The sequence below is a fragment of the Grammomys surdaster genome, unplaced genomic scaffold (genome assembly GCF_004785775.1).
Source record: "Grammomys surdaster isolate TR1022 unplaced genomic scaffold, NIH_TR_1.0 203, whole genome shotgun sequence".
Lineage (NCBI taxonomy): Eukaryota > Metazoa > Chordata > Mammalia > Rodentia > Muridae > Grammomys > Grammomys surdaster.
In genome coordinates, this window is record NW_021604648.1 from 4496459 (window position 1) to 4518426 (window position 21968).

The following is a 21968-nucleotide window of genomic DNA, read 5'->3' on the forward strand; positions in this document are numbered from 1 at the left end:
AAGAAATGGAAGGCTGAAAAAAGTGGTGTTCTGCAATATGCCCAAGCAAGGTGTCTCGTCCTGTGTACCGTGGGATGCTGCCAGTAGGTTTCAGAGATGCTGTGGCTGAACTTAATCTCAGCCTTTGGCCTTGCAGGGCTGAGTCCACTCTGCTCACTTGTTTTCCTCTTGTGAGCAGTCTGTATGTCTGCTCCTTTGTGTGGTATGGATCAGATCACTTCTGCATACAAAGGGGTGGGAGACCAGGATGCTCTGGCCTAAAGTATTTGCAACTTGCAACGGCTTCCCTACTGCCTTCCCTGATTCAGACCTCTGACCACAGTATTTCTATTCAAGCAAGAAGGAATGCTCTAAAACACAACCTGATGTTCTCAAAGCCTGATGACCTTCATCTGCTAAACAGTTTCTGTGGCTTCTCTGCGCCTATACCATAAAGACCATGTTTGAGAAGGGCACTTTAGACTTTTGCTCACATTTTATGTGGTAGCAAGTCATGGGCTCACCCTGGGGTAGGGCAGGCTGGAACGGGAAGGGAGAAGGTTGTTCTATAAATGCTTTCACTGTGTAACTCTGGCAACTTCTGCCCTCCCCAGGAGTGGCTTTTCAGGGCCTGGGATGACGTCCACTGTCTGTCTTGTAACCCTGCGAGAGTACCTTGCTCTCCAGCACAGACAGAGACATTTACCACAGAACAAGCAGAGCCTGGGACCCTGAACAGTCGAGCAGGACAAGAAAACAAGACACAAAGTAAAGATTCTGGAACCAGAAGTGGGGCATGAAGTGAATATTCTGTCTCATGACAGTCATCAGGTATCTAGTCTAGATCTAGGTATCAAAACTGCCATATCCTTCCATATGAGACCAATTTCTGAATTTAGGTACTTTTAAGAAAATTAACCCAAACATGTTTTATGATTTAGGTCATTTTTGATTCCTAGTTTCTGTGAAATGAATCCTAACCCAAAGTGGAAGGTATTTATGAGACCCACACCCAGTTCTAGCAGCATGGGATTAAGTTTGCTCTGCCTCATGTCTGACCCCTGGCTTGGTTCTCTATAGGGAGTTGGCACTGTGTGTGATAATCCTCGGAGCAGAACCCTGTCCTGGGCCAGCACCCTCGGACCAGTTAGGATGGGCCAGTTCTCCTCCATCAGCAAGACTTTCGTGTTTCCCTGGTTTAGGACCTCCTTCTCATCATATTAGACCATCCATATACTCTTTCCTTTTGAAAGATGTGCATCTCCTCTTTTGGAAACTATAACAGTCAGATTTATCCTACTGAGGTTAGCAGTCTAGGCTGTGGGGAGCAATGACAAAGGCAGGTGTACTAGTGAATGCCTTCAACTGTTCAGGAGGCCAGTTGAGGCCAGGAGTTCCATCCACCCTGGGGAGCGTAGTGGTACCCATCTTAAAAACTATAGCCACAATGACCAAGCTCTATATGACAAGGTCACTGATGAAGGGAGACAGACAGACACTTGCCTTCTCTAAGTATGTGTAGCTCCACATCTTTCCGTCTGCAAAGATCCGGGATGTGATGCGCCCTGCCTGGTCATACTCCATTCTCTCAGACATGATGCCCCTTTGGATTCCAGCGATGTGACCTCCAGGGGAGTAGGTCACATTAACCCCATTCAGCCTGCTGCTAGGTGACCAGAGGCTAGGCCTCCCTGCCTGGTCATACAGGATCCGAAGGGTGAACTTGCGATGGTCATCATAGATCTTCTCTGTGCGTGTGACACGGTCAAAGTCCAAAGACAAGAGGTTTCGGTTGTGAACCTGGGGAAGGGATAAGAAAGAGAGACTATAGATGTGGACACTGAGAATTTGGCTCTGATGACTGACCAACTGTGTTGAGCGCCAAAGAACAAAAAGCGGCACAGGTTGTGGGCATCAAACCTTACCCTGCCATCTGTTAACGCTTTGAAGTTTCCTTATCTGTACCATAAGGAAAAATGATGCCAGCTTTATAGGCCTGTTGTAAGAATAAAGACGACATGGGTGATGGATGGGCACATGGGATCACCGGCTGACGAAGACATAGGATTTTATCATGTGATATATCGATGGGGACTTAAAAATAAAAGAAGTCAGATCCCTCTTAACTCTATCCTAAAAACAGAGCTAGCAAGCAAGTCCAGCAAATTAACACCAGACTCCTCTGCTCTGTTCCAGACAATATGCTGTGTTGGATTTCAAGATAACCAAGCTCAGGGAAGCTGCAGATCCGTGGCTCTCGTACAATCAAGTGTGGGCTTTGCTTTCATTAGTACATCAGATACTTGATGGTTTTCTGAGCAATTCCCCAGCATTCCTGGGGCACTATACTTGCTACTTTTGGGAACTCCCCTGCATTTGCCCACAGGCAAGGCTTCTGGGTCACCTTCTGTCTTCTGAGACATCCCTTCTTGTTTCTCCTCAGTGGTTGCTGGAAGGCAGTAGCATTCACATTCCCACTTGTAGTCACATTCTCTTGTAGTCTGGTTGGAACTAGTCCTAACTCTAGAGTACTTTGCCTTTGCCTCCAGGCTCAGGAGCCCCCTCATTAGTCTCCCTGTGGCCTGTGAGGCCACCACCAACTCAGTTTCCCTTCTGAGTCAGAATTATAGATCCTTATGGAGGTAGCTGCAAGTTGGAGCTTTGTATGTTTGTGTATGAGTACATAGCGGGATACGCAGGGACCTGGAACTTTCTGTTTTAGCTAGGCTAGCTGTCCACTGAGCCCCAGGGATCTATCTTCTGTGCCATTCTAGAGTTAGGATTACAAACATGTCACCATGTCTGGTCCCCCTCCCCCAAATGTGTTCAGGGGAATAAACTCAGGCCCTCAAGCACTTTACTGAGTAAGCCATTTCTCCACATCTCCTGCTCCATATTTTAATAAAGAAATATGCTTTGGAGTCTTTGGATTTGACCTGTAGGCACAGGCTGTCCCCAGATGTTAGTAAGTTTTTCAAAGCTACCTACTGGGAGTGAGGAAGAGAGCTGGCTTTACAGGGCACAGGGGCACCTTTGCTGTCTCTTCTACTTGTCATTCAGCAAGTTTGACAAACAAGACAACCCAAGAGGAAAGCAGATAATTAGGTCACACAATGTAAAATGGCATGTGTGGCCTGAGGAAATCAAAGATCCTTTTGGGATCTGTATATTTAGAAGAGGGTTTGGGTCTAGGCAGGTGTCAGGATTAAGGTTGGAATGTCAATCTCAACTTTGTGACTAGCCGTCCTATGTGACCTTGGTCAAGTGCCTTTACTTCTCAGAGACTCACTTTCTTACCGTGTGTACTCCCAAATTTGTGAGTAAATCCTCAGCGGACTGCTAACTAGGTGCATAGAAGGCATTGGATAAATGACTGTAATTATTTCCACTAAATGACTGCACATGATCATGGTCAGTCTTAGAGGAAGGAGGGCTGTGTGTGTCTTCCCCCACTCTCCCTATACAAATGCCAAGGCCCCGAAAATAAGGATTTATAATGATGATGCCGAGGCGACTTTAGCTGTGAATGGCCTGGTTATAATAAGCTTGCCTTCCCCAGGGTAATCAAACACAATTGCAGAAGCAAAAACCGTGTGGCAGACAATTCCTGTGAAAAATCAGAGGTGCTGGAAGCTCAAACCGTGTTCTTTGCAGAGAGGGTGCGTGAAGGGGTGGGGGGCACACTGGCAACAATGGTGGGAACCTTTAGAAAGCACCTTTGGGAGATCCTCCTATCCCACCGGTGTAGGTGCCACAAGGACAGCACCTCTCCATCCCCAAGGATACCAGTGAAGAAGGGGATCTGTACCTCTGTGACAAAATTAATAAAACTGAATTGAACAGTTCACTGGGGGAGCACCTTGTGCTTCCTGTGCTCGGCAGTGGCAGCAATGAGATTATTTTACATCTTTCTTTATTAAAAAAAATTCCCAGCTGTATAAAAAATGAGCTCCATTATGGGGAGGCACACCCGGCTAACATTCTCATTCCACAAACTGCCACTGTTGGTGGCCATTTATTTTGGGAGGAAGCGGGAGATGTGGCCACCGGACTAGAGTATCATCTATCTCTGGCTGGGAGAGGGACCAATTAAAGCCTGGGAAACTTCAGGTCCTGTTCACACGGTGGAGAGAAACTCCTAATAGCACTAATCACTGCCCTTTACTGAGCACCTGGGATCTGCAGCTCTGGGCTAGGTGCTTTGAATACATCATCCCTCTGCATCTGTAGAGGAAGCTTAGGCTCAGAGGAGCTGATGGAGGCTAAGCATGAGGCCCAGTGGGAATCCAAACCTAGGTCAAACTTCCTCGTTGGCTCACTGCCTCAGAAGTGCAGGAAGGGCTCTTGAAAATGCAGATGAAGGTTTAGGGAGACCACAGATGGTGGCAGGGAACAAAGACAGCTAGCTAGGCCTTCCACAGGAACTAGTAGGAGGCTGGTTTCCACATTAGCTAGCTAGCTATAGAATTCTTGGCTGATGAGGGTTCAAAAGAAGCTTGGTTTCCTGGGCTCTGGTTTCTGCTGTTGGGTAAGTCATCAACCACCATGCTTCTCCCCTGTATCTGTTTCCCAGGATTCACAACTACCTCGTTATATGAATCAAAAACAATCTTTTGACCTTGATTGCTCATGGAGAAGATGGGAGCATACATAAACTTCCTTGGTTGAGAGGCAGGGAATCAAGAGTCCACTGTTGCAGCGAGAATGTTCTTTGGTTCACTTCAGCTCAGCAGCTGTCTACTGAGCACCTGTGGTCTACAGGTCCTGGGCAGAAAGCCAGGCCCGGGGCACCAGCTGTCCCTCTGTACAGCCCCTTGCCTGCTGCTTTGTATTTTGTATTAGTGGGCAATCTGCAACCACTGAACTGCTGCTCCAGATTTCCTCAGCCCTGGCTTTCTCTTTGTTTCCAAGCTTAATCACCTGCCAGGCAAGTGTCCATCCACAAGTTCCCGCTTTAGAGCCCTTTGCCCTTTAACCTTTGCTCTTTGAAACTGGAGAGGAAGTCTGCTGGGTAGTGAGTCCTGGGCCGAGGTTTCACTCTACAGAAACACGGAAGGGGAGCAGACAAGGTGCTCAGGGCTCCACACTGAAAAATGCTCCAAAATACTAGCCTTCAAGGCAGCGCCTCTCATCCACAGTGACAGTTATGGTAAGACCATCCTGACAGACAGGGTCTTGGTACCTAGGCCAGGATAGCCTCGAACTTGTGACCTCCCTGCCACCATACTCAGTCCTTTTGATCATTAGAACGGATCATCTGACTCAGGAAGAGTGGCAAATATGACTCATTTTCTAAGTAGCTGAAATAAACTTGGGGGCATACTAGCAGTGACAACAATAAGCAGCATAGTGGTAAGGACACCAGCAGCCATTACTGATCCTGACGTGTGCCAAGCTCGGTGTGAGACACTGTATGCCACTTCTAATCCTTGAAACAGCATGCAACATCGGCTTTATTTCCCAGTGACTGACAGTGAGGCTTTAAGGTGACTGACATGCCCAAGCTCAGTTATGGAATAAAGTAAGCTGGTAACTCAGCTCAGAGCCGACTCCAAAGCCAGCCGTGTTCACAGAAAACTGAAAGGATGCCTCACAGCCTTTTGTTACATGTGGCTTGTGACCTCAGTTCTCCCTTTGGTAGATGAAGAAACTGGGGAGAGTTTCAAACATGGAACCTGGTTCTCTAAGTATACCCCCACACCCCAGTGCCTGCACCAAGGTTAGTGGCTGCAAGGAACTACTTACCCGCAGACGGCGTCCAAAGACTGTGACCTGACCGCGAGCCTGCTCCTTGCGCTGCCGCCATTCCACCAGGTTGAGGCCATTATCGATGGGCAGCGTAACATTCCTCTTGCCTACAGTAGGGTTGACAGTGCCAGCCAGCAGGTGTGGCTCGGTCTGCAGAGCCACTTCCATGCCATTGGCTAGTAGCAGCCGCAGGGAGCCATCGGCCCCAATGTAGTAGCTGTTCCGGACTTGGTCTGGAGGGGAAGAGAGCAGAGATGTTTAAGAGGAGAGAGGACAGAGGCGAGGATGGGGGTTTAAATGTGTTTCCCCTAAATATAGAAGTAATACTTTGTCACTGAAGAAGGAAGATATCTGGAGTATATAAGCCCAATACTCAAAACCATTGGAAATACGTTGTATATTTGTAGATTTTACAGTATTTCCTAATAGAGTCAAATAGTTATGGAGTTTTTTCATTAGGCAATGTATCATATCATGCTGTTAAATATTTGTAATAAACATTTTTCATAACAACCACAGTCTTTGGACTGGAGAGATGGCTCAGCAGTTAAGATCTCTTCCAGAGATCCTGAGTTCAACTGTGAGCCAGATGGTGGCTCACAATCGTGTATACTGTGATCTGATGCCCTCTTCTGGAATGCAGGTGTCCATCCAGATAGAGCACTCATATACATAAAATAAATAAATCTTTAAAACAAACAAACAAACAAACCTACATCTTTTTTTAAAAAAAAAAGCCAAAAACCAAAACAAAACAAAACAAAAAAACAAAACAACAATGACTTCAGTCTTCCATTATTTGGCGATACAACGTACTTAATAATACCAAGTAGATTCTTAATTTGTTTCCGTTGTTTCAACTACACATAACATTGCAAGAAAATGCATTATTGATATTACTCAAGGTGAAAGAAGTTAGACACAAGTGGCCACAAGTCCTTTTTAGCTGATAAGTGTTCAAAACATAGCTAGCATTATTATTAGTGGATGTGCTTGGTGAGCATTTGCTGGAAGTATGTCTTAGGCTATGTTAAGCCATAAAAATAGTGCTGGGGACTGGAAAGACGGATCTGTAGTTAAGACATTTGCTGATCTTCCAGAGGACCTGAGTTCATTTCCCAGAACCACATGGCAGCTCATAACCATCTGTAACTCCAGTTCTAGGGGATCTGACCCTTCTTTCTGGCTTCTGTGGGCACCAGACACACATATGGTCCACATATATACATGCAGGCAAAGAACTCATACACATTAAGCAAAATGAAAACATCGTTTTAAAAAGATGTAGTCTTCATGGGAAACCCTCACCGAGTCTTCCTACTAGAATAACATCGGATTGGGCCTCTCCTCTCTCTCCTTTGGACTCCATCTTTCCACACTTTGTCACTCACAGGGATTCTAAAATCTGCCTCAGCGTTGCTATGCATCGTTCACTGACAATCTGTATTTCGCTTCCATTCGAAGAGTGAAAAAGCCTGTGTCAATTTATCTTGTAAAGCTTCTCCTCACGGAATGCACATGTGCCTATTACTGTTGACTCTGGATGGGCCAGCGTGTGGGGAGGTCCGTCCGTCGCACACGATCCCAGCTAATGTTGGCTGTGACTGCCCAAGGGTGCTACTCATTAGCAGCTACTTCTCATTATTTCCCACTGCTCAGACCTAAGATGAAGCTGAGAGAGCTTCTTACAGACTCTGCTGAGACGGCTGCCAGGCTGAGCACTGAAGCCTGGAACGTGAAAGATACAGAGAGCTTGCAGTGGTTCCAGGCAGACAATGGATGCCGTATCCCCTGGATTCTAGGACGTGCTTTTCCTTTACATTCTAGTGTTCCTGGAATTGGAGTGTGTCTGACAATCTAGGCATGATGCTGAAAACTGGACTTCTATTCTTCCTGGCCCGGAAAGCTGTGATTAAATGGTGCTACATTTTAAAATTGAGGAGTGTTGCACTTTTGTATTTTAAAAAGTTGCCTAAACATAAAAATTTATTAAAGCAGGCCTGGCAGTATAGAGTGGGTAGAAAAACCATGCATGGTGAGGGAAGAAACTGGGTTGAAGGTCACACAGCTTAACAGTCACTGTCCTTGGTAGGTTGGGTAGGGTTCTTACCAGATGGCAGTTTCCCTGCCAGAGCATACACAATGGTATGTCCCAACTCCTCATTATAGAAAGAAATTCCTGGGCATGGTCTTGCTTTCTTTAATAACTTCTATTTTCTGTCCAGATTTTTGAAAGACAAAAACTATGTTTGGGAACAAAAGCAATAATGCAAACATTTACCTCCTCGAGGGAAATCCAACTGCTTACTAGTTAGTCAATCCAACAAATAGCTTCTGAGCAGTACTCTGTGCCTGGCCCATGCTGCTCACTTGTGAATGCTGTCTCCAGATATGTCTAGAAAACTCTGTGAGGCAGATCCTCTAATGCAGCCCCATTTTAAAGATCCAGAAACTAAGGCTCAGAGAATAAGAGTGACCCCCTCCAGCAGGCACAGGTGCCTCAGGTCCACCCACCCAGAGACTGTTCCATACTACTCAACACCCCTTCAACATGCTTTCTTTCCCAGAAGAAATCCAAGGGCTGTGGTCTAATGAGGTGGCAGAGACAGAATTAGAACTGGACCTTGGACACCCAGAGCCGAGTGTCTTTTAGACATTGAGGTCTGGAAGTGTATCAGATGAGGGAAGAAAGAGAAAAATTCAGACAGAGCTTTCCTAAGTGATACTGGTGATCCTTTTAGGTCATCAAACTCAACAAAGCTGTGGGTGCTGCCCCGGTCACCTCTTCCCATGGGAACTGTCAAAATAGGGGACTCACAGCAAGATTCCCTCACCCTCAGGTACCTGAAGCTAAAACACCAATCCGCATCCGAGGTGATTTGACAGATGCACAGAAGGGGAACCCTGGAGTCCTAGCAGAGGCACAAACCTCTCCCTGGCTCCTGGAAGGACTTCTTCATGCTCAAATCCGTGCCACAATTAGGTGTAATTACTCTTGGCCTTTGTCTCTCTTGCACCAGTGTGAGCTAATTTTTTTTTTTAAATCTGGGAGCCATTACAAGAGCAGAGTAGGAGGTCACCTGGATTAACAACTAATGGGTTCTCTCCTCTTTGTTCTGAGGATAATAGGATGGGACAATGAAAAATCACTCTGAAGCCTCTGGGAGACAATTTACAGGCTTCTGCCTCATGTGTTTTGCAAATGAGGTGGCTGTACAGAGAAAAACCAAAGCAGAAGGCTTTCTTGGTCTTGGGCAGCTACTGTATAGTTTCCTCCTCTAGTCATCTTCATCTCTGGGTCTCAAAGTCCCCAGGCCCTGGCTGACTTACCTTGTAGTAGAGTGTAGAAGGCACCCGAGGCAGACAGGTTGGTGGTTATGGTGACGTCATCTTTGCTGGAGGTCTCTACCTGCACGTGCACTGAGCTGTCTGTATCACTTCGGAAACTGCTCACCTGGCCAGTTGGAAAGGTCACATTTGTCAGGCGACCAAAACTGTCATACCTAGAAATCAAGGGGGTGGCACTTTAGTGATATAAGTATTCAGTGACGACTGTACATGTCGTGGTCAGCTTCAGCTGCCAAACTGGTACAAACTGATAGTCACCTGGGAAGAAAAAAACCTCAGTTAAAGACTTGCCTTGATCAGACAGGCCTGTACCTTTTTCTGTGAAAGTGTTTTTTTAATTGCTTAATTGATGTAGGAGGGACCAGTCCTCTGTGGGTGGTGCCATCCCTAGGCAGGTGGGCCTGAGCTGTGTAAGAAAGCTAGCTGTGCTGCTACCCAGAGGGATCCAGCCAGTACAAGCATTCCTCCGTGGTCCTGCTTAAGTTCTTACCTCCAGGTTCCTGCTCTGATTTCCCACGGTGATGGACCATGATGTGGACATGTAAACCGATCAAACCTATTTCTTTCTCAAGTTAGTTTTGACCACTGATGCTGTGATCACAGCAACAAAGACACACAGCAACAAGGACCAAAACAGAACCGTGAGGTATGAGGTAGCTGAGGTTCACTGTGTTCTATCTCCAGCTGTGGCTTTGCACACAGCTGCTTTTTCTTTCTGGCTGGGTCTCCTCCCGAGTCTCTAGTTTCTCCTTGTCCAAGGTTTGGTACATTTTCCTAGATGTGACTTTACCTGCTGATATCTAGCAGGGAAATGAATCACTTCTCTGAATCTTTCTTTCCTAGTCCTTGCCCACATCTACAGCCCAGTGTGATCAGGAAGAGCCCTGGGGAAGTGCCCTGCCTTCTTCTATTTTGGAGGGCTGGTATACGAGTTGGTTCCCTGTTGGGACTATGAGTGCTCCAGGTCAAGACAGCTCTGTGGAGTCAGGCTGCTAGGCTGAATGGATACAGAATGGGCATGGGGAGAAAGAGACCACAGTCCACTCACTCACTGCCTCCTGAAGGAATGGGCAGGCCTCGGCACACAGTAGGTACATGATAAACATCTGCTGAAAACACAAATCTAGAGGCAACTGCTCTCACTAAATGATACTGTAGTAATGCTTCTCCCCTGCTTTAGTCTCCAAACAGAAAGAGGCTTTGTATCAAGGCAGACAATTGTAATTATTATGTAAGGTGGCTTGTAATGCATAATTAAATCGAGCCAGAGGAAGATACAAAGAAAAGGCTGTGTGCCTTCAAGATCTGGTTTTCATTTTATGTGTGACGGCCCAAACCCAGTCATTTCTACTCTTATATTCCAGTAGAAGAACTCCACATCTTAATTAAATGAACATCAGATGCAACAGCCAATTTATTCATTTTTGTCTCCTATTCATTAATTTCAGTATCTCCCAGAGCTTGAGAAATGCCGATGGATTCCCCGGCCTCCTGATCGATACCTGTGATTGTCCCATCAGAGCTCTGCTCCATCTCAGTGAGTGGGGAGAGCTGGCGCCTCCCTTCCTCTGGGTCCTGAGACCTCTGCCCTGTGGGTCTCCTCTGTGGAACCCTTATTGCATGGCATAGACCTGCTGAGAGCTACTGCAGCAGGATTTAGGAATTGGGGAAGGACAGTTCTCTGAGCCCCAGTTTTGTTTGGGTGATGTCGGGACATTGCCTTGATTCTGATTATCATGCCTTTTTTATTTGTTGGTTTGGTTTGATTTTTTTTTCCCCTGAGATAGTCTCCTGTAGGCTATGCTGACTTTGAGCTGGCTGTGCAGCTAAGGACGGCATAGAACTGCCGATCCTCCTGCAGCTACGTCACAGGTGCTGTGTCACAGAGTGGTGATGTGTGTCACCACTCTGGCTTGACTGTCCTGATTTCCACTACAAAACCTCCCAGAGCACAGTCATATTTTCTTCCAAACCAGAAGAGATGGCACAGTCTGGGCTGGGAGATCTTGTCTCTACACTTGACTGAGAGGTGATCCTGGAGGACAGATCTCAGTCCTGTTTCCTCCTAACCTGTAAGCCTCGCCACAGCCAGTGATTATTCAGGCAGGCTCCATAGTATAACCTTGGCTGCTTTCCTCCCTGCTCCATGAGTGGCAGCACCAATGCCTATATCATAGATAAAGTGGGGGCCAAAAGAGGTCATGTATATCCTGTGGTTGCGAACTTCTTACCAGGGTTTTCAGTGTCCTAGGAGTCTCTCCTCAGTGGAATGTCAGCCCCCAGAGGCCAGGATTTGCTGGTCACTGTTGAATGTCGGGTACTTGGAGTGCTTAATATTGTGGGTGAGGGGTGGCTGCGTGACCTGACTCCTTCCTGCCTCTCTTTCTGACTTTGCAGGGGAAATTGCTCTTCTGAACTTCCTTGACTTCTCTAAGCTTGAGTCCCAAACATGCCAAGCCCAGGAGCTGTGCTGTAGAGAACGCTTTCTTCTTTCAGGTACTGGCATGGTGAGCGCCCCTCATTATCTGTCTTTCAGTTCAGATGCCCTAACTTCATGGTGAGGTCATCCTTATCTGTTTCCAAAAATAGACATGCTGCCACCACCTCTACCAGTACCGTATTGACTTCATTATACTTGTTATTTTCTTTACCCGACTTCTTGTACTGGAATGTAAGATCCATGAGGACAAGGACCTTGCCCATATTCTCAATGCCTAGAGAAGACACTGCATGGAGACATTACCCTGGAGTCTTCACTGACTGTATAAGGGGGTGGTAGTTTTTTTGTTGATTTTTTGATCTGATTAAGAGCAATCTTCTACTTCATTTTCCCTTCTATGTGAGGAAAGAAGATCTCACTAATAATCACAGAGGGTATCACGAGTCATGTTCATAAGCATCTTTCGGGGTAGGGACAGTTATTGTCATTTTACAAATGGCAATGATAGAGGCAGAAGATGATGAACTTGCCTAAAGACACAGCTCATACGAGGATACAGATTCAAACTTAGGTCTGTCTGACCATGAAGATTGTGTTCTCTGATTAAACTTTCCATTAAGATGCTGCTGCTTCAGGTAAATAAACAAACCAACAACAACAACAACAACAAAACCTTTTGTGTTCATCTCTGTGTTAAAGGGGAAGAAATTCTGTTTGGAAGTCTTGAGAGGGTCAAGAAGACTGACAGTTTTCAAGACAAGTTCTGCTTGGCTCTGGTTGCAGCTCACTTAGCAGCAGAGCCAGGTCCCCATTTGGGGGGGGGGGGGATAAAGATGGCTAGATGATTGGCTTTCTGTGATTTCCTTCCACTGACTTTTCTTCACGCCAGTTTTCTGAAGCATCTTTACAGCACGGTGAAAGAAAACACATAAAAGATTCATGGAGCTGCCATGAACTTGGCTTTCAGAAGGGGACCGTTAAAGGGTATCTTCACACACGCTGGAAGGTTTTCTTTACACTGCATACTTCACCGCTAGCCACTCACTATGTGCAGCAAGTGAGGAAATGCCAAACCGCTTCTGTGGTACACAACTTTCGCTCATCCTGACTTTTCGGTTGGATAACAAAGATGTGATTTTTTATGACTTTCATCTGTAATTGTTCTAAATACCAGTGTTACCAGCAAAGGATGTGGTCACCGTGTCATTTGTAAATAGTTTAAAGCTGGCTATGATAGTAGTTCCCTTGGCCCAGGTCACTTTAATGGATGTCATTACATCACTGGGTACTCCTAAGTCTAGTCATAGTGGGAGTACCTTCTGCATTTTGCAATTATGACTCTTACTAAGTATTTACTGCAAGATTATGTCCAAACAATGAATTCTAGCTTTCAGGATTACTGAGATCTGTAAGATCTACAAACTTTATCATAAGCTCACTGATGCTGTTCCAAGGACAGGTGTCTGCTTGTGGCAGGGTAGTGCTTAGGACTCAGGTCCATCTGGGGTAGAATCCTGGTTCTCCCTTTACATAGATCATACTACGGAGCCAGCCAGTGTCTATTCTGAGTGTTCTGCTCCTTCCTAGCTATCCTTTCCCGTTCTTTTTCCCTTGAGAGGCTAAGCAGCTATAGTCTGCACACTGGGCACCTCTGCTGGTTTGCTTCACTAGGGTCAAGTCAGAGGTAGACACTGGAAAGCAATGAGTCGGGGCACATATTCCTTCATTTTCACAGATGCACCAACCGCATCTTCTTTTGGGTGGTTTCTCTTCCCCGGTGATCACCCTAGTGACTTGTTTTATGCCTGAAGGCTAGTGATGGCGGCTCATCCTTTAGTGCCCATGGGTCTCAGCACCTTCCTGTGATCCTTTATCCTTTCCTGTCCCTGTAGGCACCTTCATCAGAACGCTATTTTTGGAATCATGTCTCAGTGGACAGATATTTCCTTTTTGTCTGGTTTTTAATCGGCATAGTTTCTGGTGAGAACTTGTGATTCTTATTCCCTTTTCCTCTTATAAGACACACCCACCTTTAGGCCATTTTCAGGAAATTCCCTTTTACAAACAACTCAATAGTTAGAGTATGACACACTTAGAAGTTCCTATATGTATGTGTATATATGTACATGTTTTGTCTCATACTTTCTGAGCTTTAAAACACTGTCCTGCTATTAATTGTGAACACTACATGGTCACCGTTTGCTCGGGCATTTCTTCTGCCTCTTTTCTCTTTTCGAGAGTTCTATTACATGTGCATTTGACCATTTGATTCTCTCCCATAGCTTGCGAATGTCCTGCTCTGCGGGTTTATCTCTTCTCCTTTGTGTGTTGGTTTGGGTAATTTCTATTGACCTAGCTTCTTTCCCCAGCTGTGCCATGCTGTCATCAAGAGCTGCGGGCCCTTCAAAGGCATTCTTCATCTCTGTAGCTGGCCTTCTCATTTCTAGCATTTCCATTTGATTCTTTTCTTCCCCATCTCCGCTGAAATACCCATCTGAGCTGCCTGCACCTCACCTTTTCCATTAGAGCTGTTAATATAATTACAGTTATTCTAAATTCCCTGAAAGGTGTTTTCAACATCTGTGTCATATCTGAATATGAGTCTGACGGCTATGTTTCTTGCTTTTTCTTGCCCCTTTACACGGTCAGTTGGAAAAACGTGACATCTTGTGCAGCACAGTAGAGTCTGAGGTGATGTGGGTTTCCTCCTGTGAGGTCTTTGAGGAGGGTGTGTGAAGTCATGGTCTTAGGAGCCGAGCTGGCTTTGAGGTTCACTGTTTCTATGGTTAACCTTGGTGTCTCGCAGGCATTAAGCTCTTCTAGCAATAATCTGACTGAGAAACTGCTTTGCCAGTGCTTTTATTTGTTTGTTTGTTTATCTTTTTTCCTCTGCCTCCAAGCCACTCTGTTCCAGCTTTAGGTTCGGCCCATGTAGTGTCTTAGAGGGATGGCTCCTTCCATGTGCTGGCTTACTCCGCATCCCCTTTTCCACTGTATTCTGCCCCTTGTTTTGCTTCAGGATTTTAGGCAGTTGTGGCTTATGGGGGAGTATTCTCTATCATTCTGACAGAGCTTTGGGGTCCCTGAGCTGCAGGGCTGTGGTCTGTTCTGTGCTCCTGGCCCTTCGTAGGCAGCAGCTCTGGGCTGAAGACCTATCCCTCTTCTCTCTCAGCCTCAGTTATTATGTTCCTTCCTTTCTGTCTCTCATGAGCTGTATGGATTTTCACACAGTGTCTAAGGAGGATGCGCAGCTGCCATTTTCTTTTGCTCCTTAGGGGAGACGGGGTGACAAAGGAGTGGGTGGAGCCAGTGGGTACTATGTTCCCCAGTAGCATCTGCTATGCCCCTTTACCATGCCAATTTTAACGGCCACTTCCTTAATTTTTCTCTATTCATGTGCGTGTGGGTGTGTGCGTGCATGTGTGTGTGTGTGTGTAAACTTCTGCTGTGGTTTGTAGGGGGCGAGGTAGATCAGGAAGAGGACATGGGCTCCTCCCCACCATCCCTAATTTCTGTAGCTCAACTACTACTTCTAGTGTCTGGCTGTGTTCACCCAGGTGAACTGGAAGCTGAAATGTGGTCCTTTTTTTGTAGGTGGAGTTTAACTTCTTGCATTTGGGCCTGTTGCTTGTCCTGTAACCTTAGAGAAAGAATTCAAGAAACACTCATGGATTTGCCTCCAGTCAGGCTGATTTTCATCGTAAAGTTGGGAAGGGTGCTCTTTGTAGCTCTCCTATCTCTCCAGCACAGACTGAAAGCCACGTATTCCATTTGAACTGTGTGAATTGAATTCTCCGTTCTGCCAGGTGCATTGATGATGCTGGAACCAGGGTCTAAATCTAGTGTCCTCCCTGAGGCATGCAGCACGTGCTCCTTCTTTGTCTCCCTTCTCTCCTGGATCTACATTTCATTCATATAATATTTACTGAGCTCTTATGAGGTGGCAAGCCCTAAGCTTAAAGCAGAAATAAATGTAAAGAATTAGTAAGGGACTCACATATTTAATGTGAGCATAATTACAGTGGGAGCTGCCCCAGAGCACTGTGGGAGGCGACAGCCACTTCTCTTTATGCAACACAGTGAGCTTGTTTCTCACTTCCACCCAGAAAGTTCCCTTTGGAACTAGCCCCATTTTGTCAGCTTCCTTCTTTGCTTTTGTCTTTGAGACAGGATCTCACTGTTTACAGGTTGGCTTGGAACTCACTATGTGTGCAGCCCAGACTGCCTGAGCTTCATGAGTAATGGGATTATAAATATACACTACCACATCTGGCTTTATCAAGACTTTTTTTTTCTTGCCATAAAGTTTTGTGTGACCTGGAGTTGAGTCTGAAAGCAATGGTGCCCGCTCTACAGAGCCAAGGCCTGCACTGCAGTCTTCTAGAAGGGTGTTCCTAGTAGACATGGGCTGAGTAACTTTGCCTCTCTACAACTGCAGACTCTCTGAGACAAGTTTCTCTAAGTATATGCTGTTTATACTAGATGTTTTATTTAGTGTGCTGTGAAGATTGATAAAACCAACTTAAAACTTGTTTCAGTAACAGCCCACACCGCATGCATTCCTGTGCTTTTATATGTATAAACATTGAGCCTGACTCTACTAAGCTGCCTCATGATGCTAAAAGGGAGGCACTGTACTTCAACAAATGGTTCCTTGGCAAAACTCCATATCTGGAGTTTTTCTTAATAAAAAATGCTGTAATGATTTCTAGCTGGTTTCATCATTTATGAAGTAATTTCACTTTCAGAAAGTATGTATGTATGTATGTATGTATGTATGTATGTATGTATGTATGTACATACGTACGCATGTATGTATGCATGTTTGTGTGTGTATATAGTTTTAGAGTCTCAGAAAGAGGTGTACAGAGACAGATAGAAGACAGACAGACAGACCCACACACACACATATAGAGGGAGGGGGCATAAGGGGACAGAGACCAAGAGGGAGAGACAGAAAGAGAGGTAGAGACAGAGAGAAACGGAGACAAATACTCAGAGAGAAGGACAGAAGGGACCAGGTACAAGAGAAGGGGACAGGAAGCTAGAAAATGAGAAAGTAGGCTCTCAGAGAAGAGTATAGAGTTCCAGAGAGACAGCAAGGACAGAGTTCCAGAGAGACAGCAGGACAGAGACCCAGAGAGAAAGCAGAACAGAGATCCAGAGAGACAACAGAACAGAGATCCAGAGAGACAGCAAGGACAGAGATCCAGAGAGAAAGCAAGACAGAGACCCAGAGAGAAAGCAGGTCAGAGATCCAGGGAGACAGCAGGACAGAGACCCAGAGAGAAAGCAGGACAGAGACCCAGAGAGACAGCAGGACAGAGACCCAGAGAGACAGCAGGACAGAGATCCAGGGAGAGGTGACAGAGACCTACAGAGATGGAGCAGAGATTCAGAGAGAAAGGAAATGGACAGCCAGAGAGATGGCAGAACAGAGATGGGGAGAAGAGCGTTATCAAGTCTTCTGATGCTCAGAATGGCCCCAAAGAGAGTGACAGTTCTGTATGGTGGGGGCTAGTTGAAAGCTCTGCAGTCTGCTCTCAGCTCTATAGCTATAGTCTAGTGACTGCTGGTATCTTACACCCTCAATTGTTTCCAGTCTGAGCTGGAGCACTTTGCTTGGGGCCACAGTGCATTCCATTTCTTAGCCCGTCTTAGATACTCCTAGGATCTGACTACTTTCCTGGTTCTTATCCTGACCTCTTAGACTTGACATTTGATTCTACCATCCTTGCCTGACTTCTGATTTCCACCTGATTTTTTTTTCTGATGTTTTCATTGCTTCCCTTGCATACTGCTCCTGTAATTACTGTCAGTGCCACAGTATGTTGGAAACCGAAGCAGCAGCAGCAGCAGCAGCAACTATCACTGAACCTGCCATATTTTATCTCATGGAGATTCCCTGTTTTAGACTAGAAACTCACCACTGACTTAATCCCTGCCATACAGATAAACCAGGAAGCACAGAACACTGGGCCAGTGTAGCAGGAATGGCAGGGACACGGGATTTCACTCTATACCTGCTAAGGACGACTTGAAGCTTATTGTGTATTTTCTTTGAGCCATAGGTAGAAAGAATATACAGATGATAATTTTTACTGACTGGGGCAACCCTTGTCAATTTATTTTTTGTGTCAGACCCAGGGACTTGCAAGCCCTAGGAGCTGTTATAGACATCGAGGGAAGAGTCTGGCACACAGTAGGATCTCAAAAAAAAAAAAAAAAGAAAGTGAGTCTCCCTTTAATGTTAGGTATGGCACCACACACTTTTGGTTTAGGCCAAGCATCAACATTCCTCCAGTGCTTTAATATTAAGTGGATTTTTAAAAGATTTTTAATGCTATTTAAAAAATATAATTGTATCAGTTTCTTTTTCTTGAAATATCAGCTGAGGGTGCTGAGGGGATAGCCAAACTGGTCAAGTGCTTACCAAATATGAAGACCTAAATTTGGTCCCCAGAATCCACATAAAAATGCTGGGCCTGGTGGTGAGTGCTTGTAAGCCCAGCACTAGGAGCTGGAGACAATCAGCTCCTGTAGCCTGCTGCTGGCCAGCCAGGCTAGCTTAGTGACTGAGCACCAGACCAATGGGAGACCTTAAAGGAGGTGGGTAGCATTCCTGAGGATGCCTGAGGTTGTTCTCTGGCCTTCATACACATATGTACATGTACCTGCACATACAAATGCACCCAAGCAAACACACAAATTCACATACTTGCATCATAATTAAACTACCATCAGCTGTGTCTGTGGTTTACATGGAGGGCAGAGAGGAGGGCTTCTTTTTCAGTATACGTGTAGGAAGGGATTTTAGTTTTCAGGGATGGCGAGAGTGACAGTGGCGGTGGTGTGTTACGTTAGCATTCCGTTTGGGATTTGGGGGGAGTGACCTTGGGAACTAATTGCGTGAACAGATTTGCTCTGACAAAGAAACCCCTGTATTGGCTAAATAATGTATAAGAAGTTTCTACCAGGCAACGGGGAAAATTGAATTATTTAGTGTATTTCCATTTCAACGAGTTAATCAAGATAATTGCTATTTTCCTGGATCTTTGTCTTTTTTTTTTTTTTCAATTAACAAGGCCCCTGTTTGGAGAGAGGAATTTAACTAGTGAACTTTGCACATAGGGCTGTGACATTTTTTAGTGTAAATCATATTTAAAAATCAGTTATAGCCCCTCCCTCCCATCACTGGGTTCTACAGCTGTGAGAACTGATGTTCATTTAATTTGAGAAAACCTTATGGCCCAAGGACTTAAACTCATTTGGGATTTGCAAATTCAGGGGGAGGTTTTGGAGGACCCTGGATTACTCAGAGCTAAAACTCTAGCCCCAGACAAGCTAGAACTTGTGTTTAGAACTTCTGTTTCCCTGTAGGGTTCTCACAGTCTTCTAGCCTGCAAATGAGCCTCCCTCAGCCTCAGTTTCTGTTTCTGTAAAAGAGAAAATATTACCTGTCACCCCCACTGGTGTGAAGAATAGCTCAATGACTCTGTTTCTAGCACATAGCTGATGTTCAACAAGACTAAGTTCTTCACCAGCTCCTGCAGCCTGTCTAATTCTGACATACTCAGCAGGCTCAGTTGTCTGGAACATGACAAAGAAGAGAAGCTTAAAAAAAAAGTCTATGTCGAAAAAGAGATGTTACAAGGCCCACTCATTAAAATAGCACCTCTGTCTTCTATCCATACGTGAGATGAGTTATCTGCCTAGGATTGTAATGAGCTGAACTCTGTCTCTCTGGCCACCCTGCTCTGAGATGTGTCCCATGCATGAGGAGTAGGAGACAGTTACCTGAAGTGAGTATTACACCTGAGAACAACACTGTGTCGAGGACTCGGTCAGACCACAGCACAGAAGCCAATGAGCAACTAGACCGAAGTCATTTTGTTAATTCATGGGTGAAGGGTTCTGTGTGCCCACTTCTGGAAGTTATTTCTGTAGCACAGCATGATATGTAAGTATTACCATTCCTTAACAAACTTGACATATTGAAAGAAAAACCAGATGATGTTTATATCACGTGTTTGAGAAAGTAGACATGCAATGATGTCAGAAGTTCATCCAAAATTTAAAAACAAAACAACAACAACAACAACAAAAAGGAACGACAGTTATGTAGAGAATCCATCCACATGGAGCAGATCCTCTAGTTGTCACCTTGATGTTTATACGGAGATACTAACACTTTCAGTACTTCTGGTTGACATCATGTCCTTGTGGTAATCTGAGTCGGTGTCTACTGTATCTATTTTACAGGTATGGAAACTGAGACCTAGAGAGATTGACATGGTAGATAGAGCTGGGATGGAAGCCCCACGTGAGTCTAAAACTCATGCCTTTCCCACCATCCCATTTCCCTCTTAGGAGAAATCCTTCAGAATATGAACAGGCAGAACCTGTCACTGATAATGCTTTTTACCCCCCCCCTCCTGAATTAAAATGGAATCAATAAAAGTCGTACGCCATCAGTTCACTCATTTTTAGTCATATGGTGCATCCCATAGAACATATCTTGCTACTTACTCATAAAACGTTGTCCACCCATTTTCATTGCTTTTGGTCGCCAAGAGGCCGGAGTTGCCATGGTACGTCATCATGGCCAGCTCGTGTCCTTGTGTGGTCACACTTCGGAGTGCGCTGTTGGTGCCCATGGTTACCCAGTATACCTGGCCATCTGGGACTACCAGCCAGAGAGGCATTCCAGTAGAATCTCGGCGGACGTTCACCATGTTGCCATTGTTGTCCGTGATGTGTGTGATGTCCCCGTCACCCGTGTAAGTAAAGTTGTACAGATAGTCTCCTGTGGGCAGGCTCTGAGTGTACAGATGCTTGCCACTGGTATCAAAGAGGTACAGCTCCTGGTCGATGGGGGAGGACAGCTCATACATGTTCTGGGTGTTCAGGAAAGGCTTGTTCTTCCGGATAAATCGAATTCGGATGTTTCCGAGGTCGGCCACGTAGAGCTCCCCATCAGCACACACAGCCAAGGATGATGGGGTATTCAGCTTTGCATCCTTGGCATAACCATCATCTCCAGAGAAGCAGTCACAGTTGGCATCATTTTTACAGTCACAGCCACTGGGGGCACCAGCAACCAGTGAGATCTCACCACTTGTAGTGACCTGCCTGATTCGGTTGATCTTTTTCTCGTCGGTCTCAGCGATATACAAGACTCCATTGTGTGAAACGGCCAAAGCAGTGGCTGACTCCAGGGTTGCGTGGATGGCCACCTTGCTCAGCAGGAAGTGGTCGATACCAGGAACTTGGCAGTGCATGGGCCTCCCAGCGACGATGCGTACCTGGTGGTTTTCGGAGATTTGCAGGACCACGTTGTTGTCGAGGACATAGAGAGAATTATCCATTGGGTTGATGGCTAAGTCTGTGGGCCACTCCAGGCGAACCTGACAACGGAGACACAGACACTCGAATGATGCCAAGATGCCCGCCATTAGTCACCCCCAAACTCCCGATAACCCACTATTGTGTCCAAAGGGCCTTTATATACAGTCTGACCCAGCCTTACAGAAACTGAAGAAGGGGGCCACAGCCTTGAAAAGCAGTCAGTGAGATGGAGACCGGCTTCGGTTCCTAACCTAGACCCACTTACAACCTTGGGCAAGTTACTTCGCTTTTCTGAGCTTCAATATTCATATTGGAAAAATAGGGATGACATTTGTACATCCTGGCACATAGTTCAGTGCTCAAACTCAGACAGTGAATACAGACGTGAGAGGGAGAGGAGGATGGAGTCTGGAGGCTGATATAACAGTTGTTCAGAGGATTTAAAAAGATCTTCTTGAAATGCTGATGTAACAGGAAGTTAGGCTTGGAGTATGAAGGCAAAAACCCCATGCCTCTGTCTAACATGTGGCTCTAGGCTAGTGACTCTCCATTTTGGTCCCATATTCACACTAGATGGACATTTTAGAAAACACTGATGGCCAAATGCCACTCTGAGTATTCAGATAAGCCAGATCCCTAGTGTGGTTGGTCCACACATTGGGCCTATTTAAAAATAACTTCCTGGGTGATTGTTTTTAGGGTTGGGGATCACACTTGGATTCATCTTCAGATCAGCAATGCCAGCAGCTCCCTGGAGCTGATCAGGAATGCAGAATGGTAAGCTTGTCCCAACCTTATTGAATATGTCTCTGCCTACAGCCAGGTGACTGAGTGCACACTGGAGCTCAGGAAGCCTGAATGATGTGGGGGTCTCTGGGGCTTCACAGAGTGGGTCCTCCTAGAAGGGATTAATGAAACTTGCAGTGGGACTTAGGCTCAGAGCTCAGAGCCTCACATGGAGCCTCTCTTAAACCATGCTGGGAAAGTGGCTGGAGTAACGGTGAGTCTTCTTGGGTGCCTAGGGGACGGTAGCCATTAGGGTCTGGGTGACCAATGTTTTACCAAAGGATTGTTGGATGTATCTGACTGGAAAGGACTGGCACTA

General features: G+C 45.7%; 1 protein-coding gene across 5 annotated transcripts in view; it reads right to left on the bottom strand.

The window, feature by feature from the left end:
* The window catches only part of Tenm4 (teneurin transmembrane protein 4), a 725631-nt gene that overhangs the window by 16683 nt on the left and 686980 nt on the right, over positions 1-21968 (bottom strand). For all 5 annotated transcript variants that reach the window (XM_028770606.1, XM_028770607.1, XM_028770604.1 and 2 more), the window contains 4 exons: positions 20045-20922; positions 9058-9230; positions 5725-5960; positions 1483-1779 (listed from right to left, as the gene is read on the bottom strand). In XM_028770606.1, coding sequence (XP_028626439.1) covers positions 1483-1779; positions 5725-5960; positions 9058-9230; positions 20045-20922 — 1584 coding nt within the window. The remainder of the gene's footprint in view (positions 1-1482; positions 1780-5724; positions 5961-9057; positions 9231-20044; positions 20923-21968) is intronic.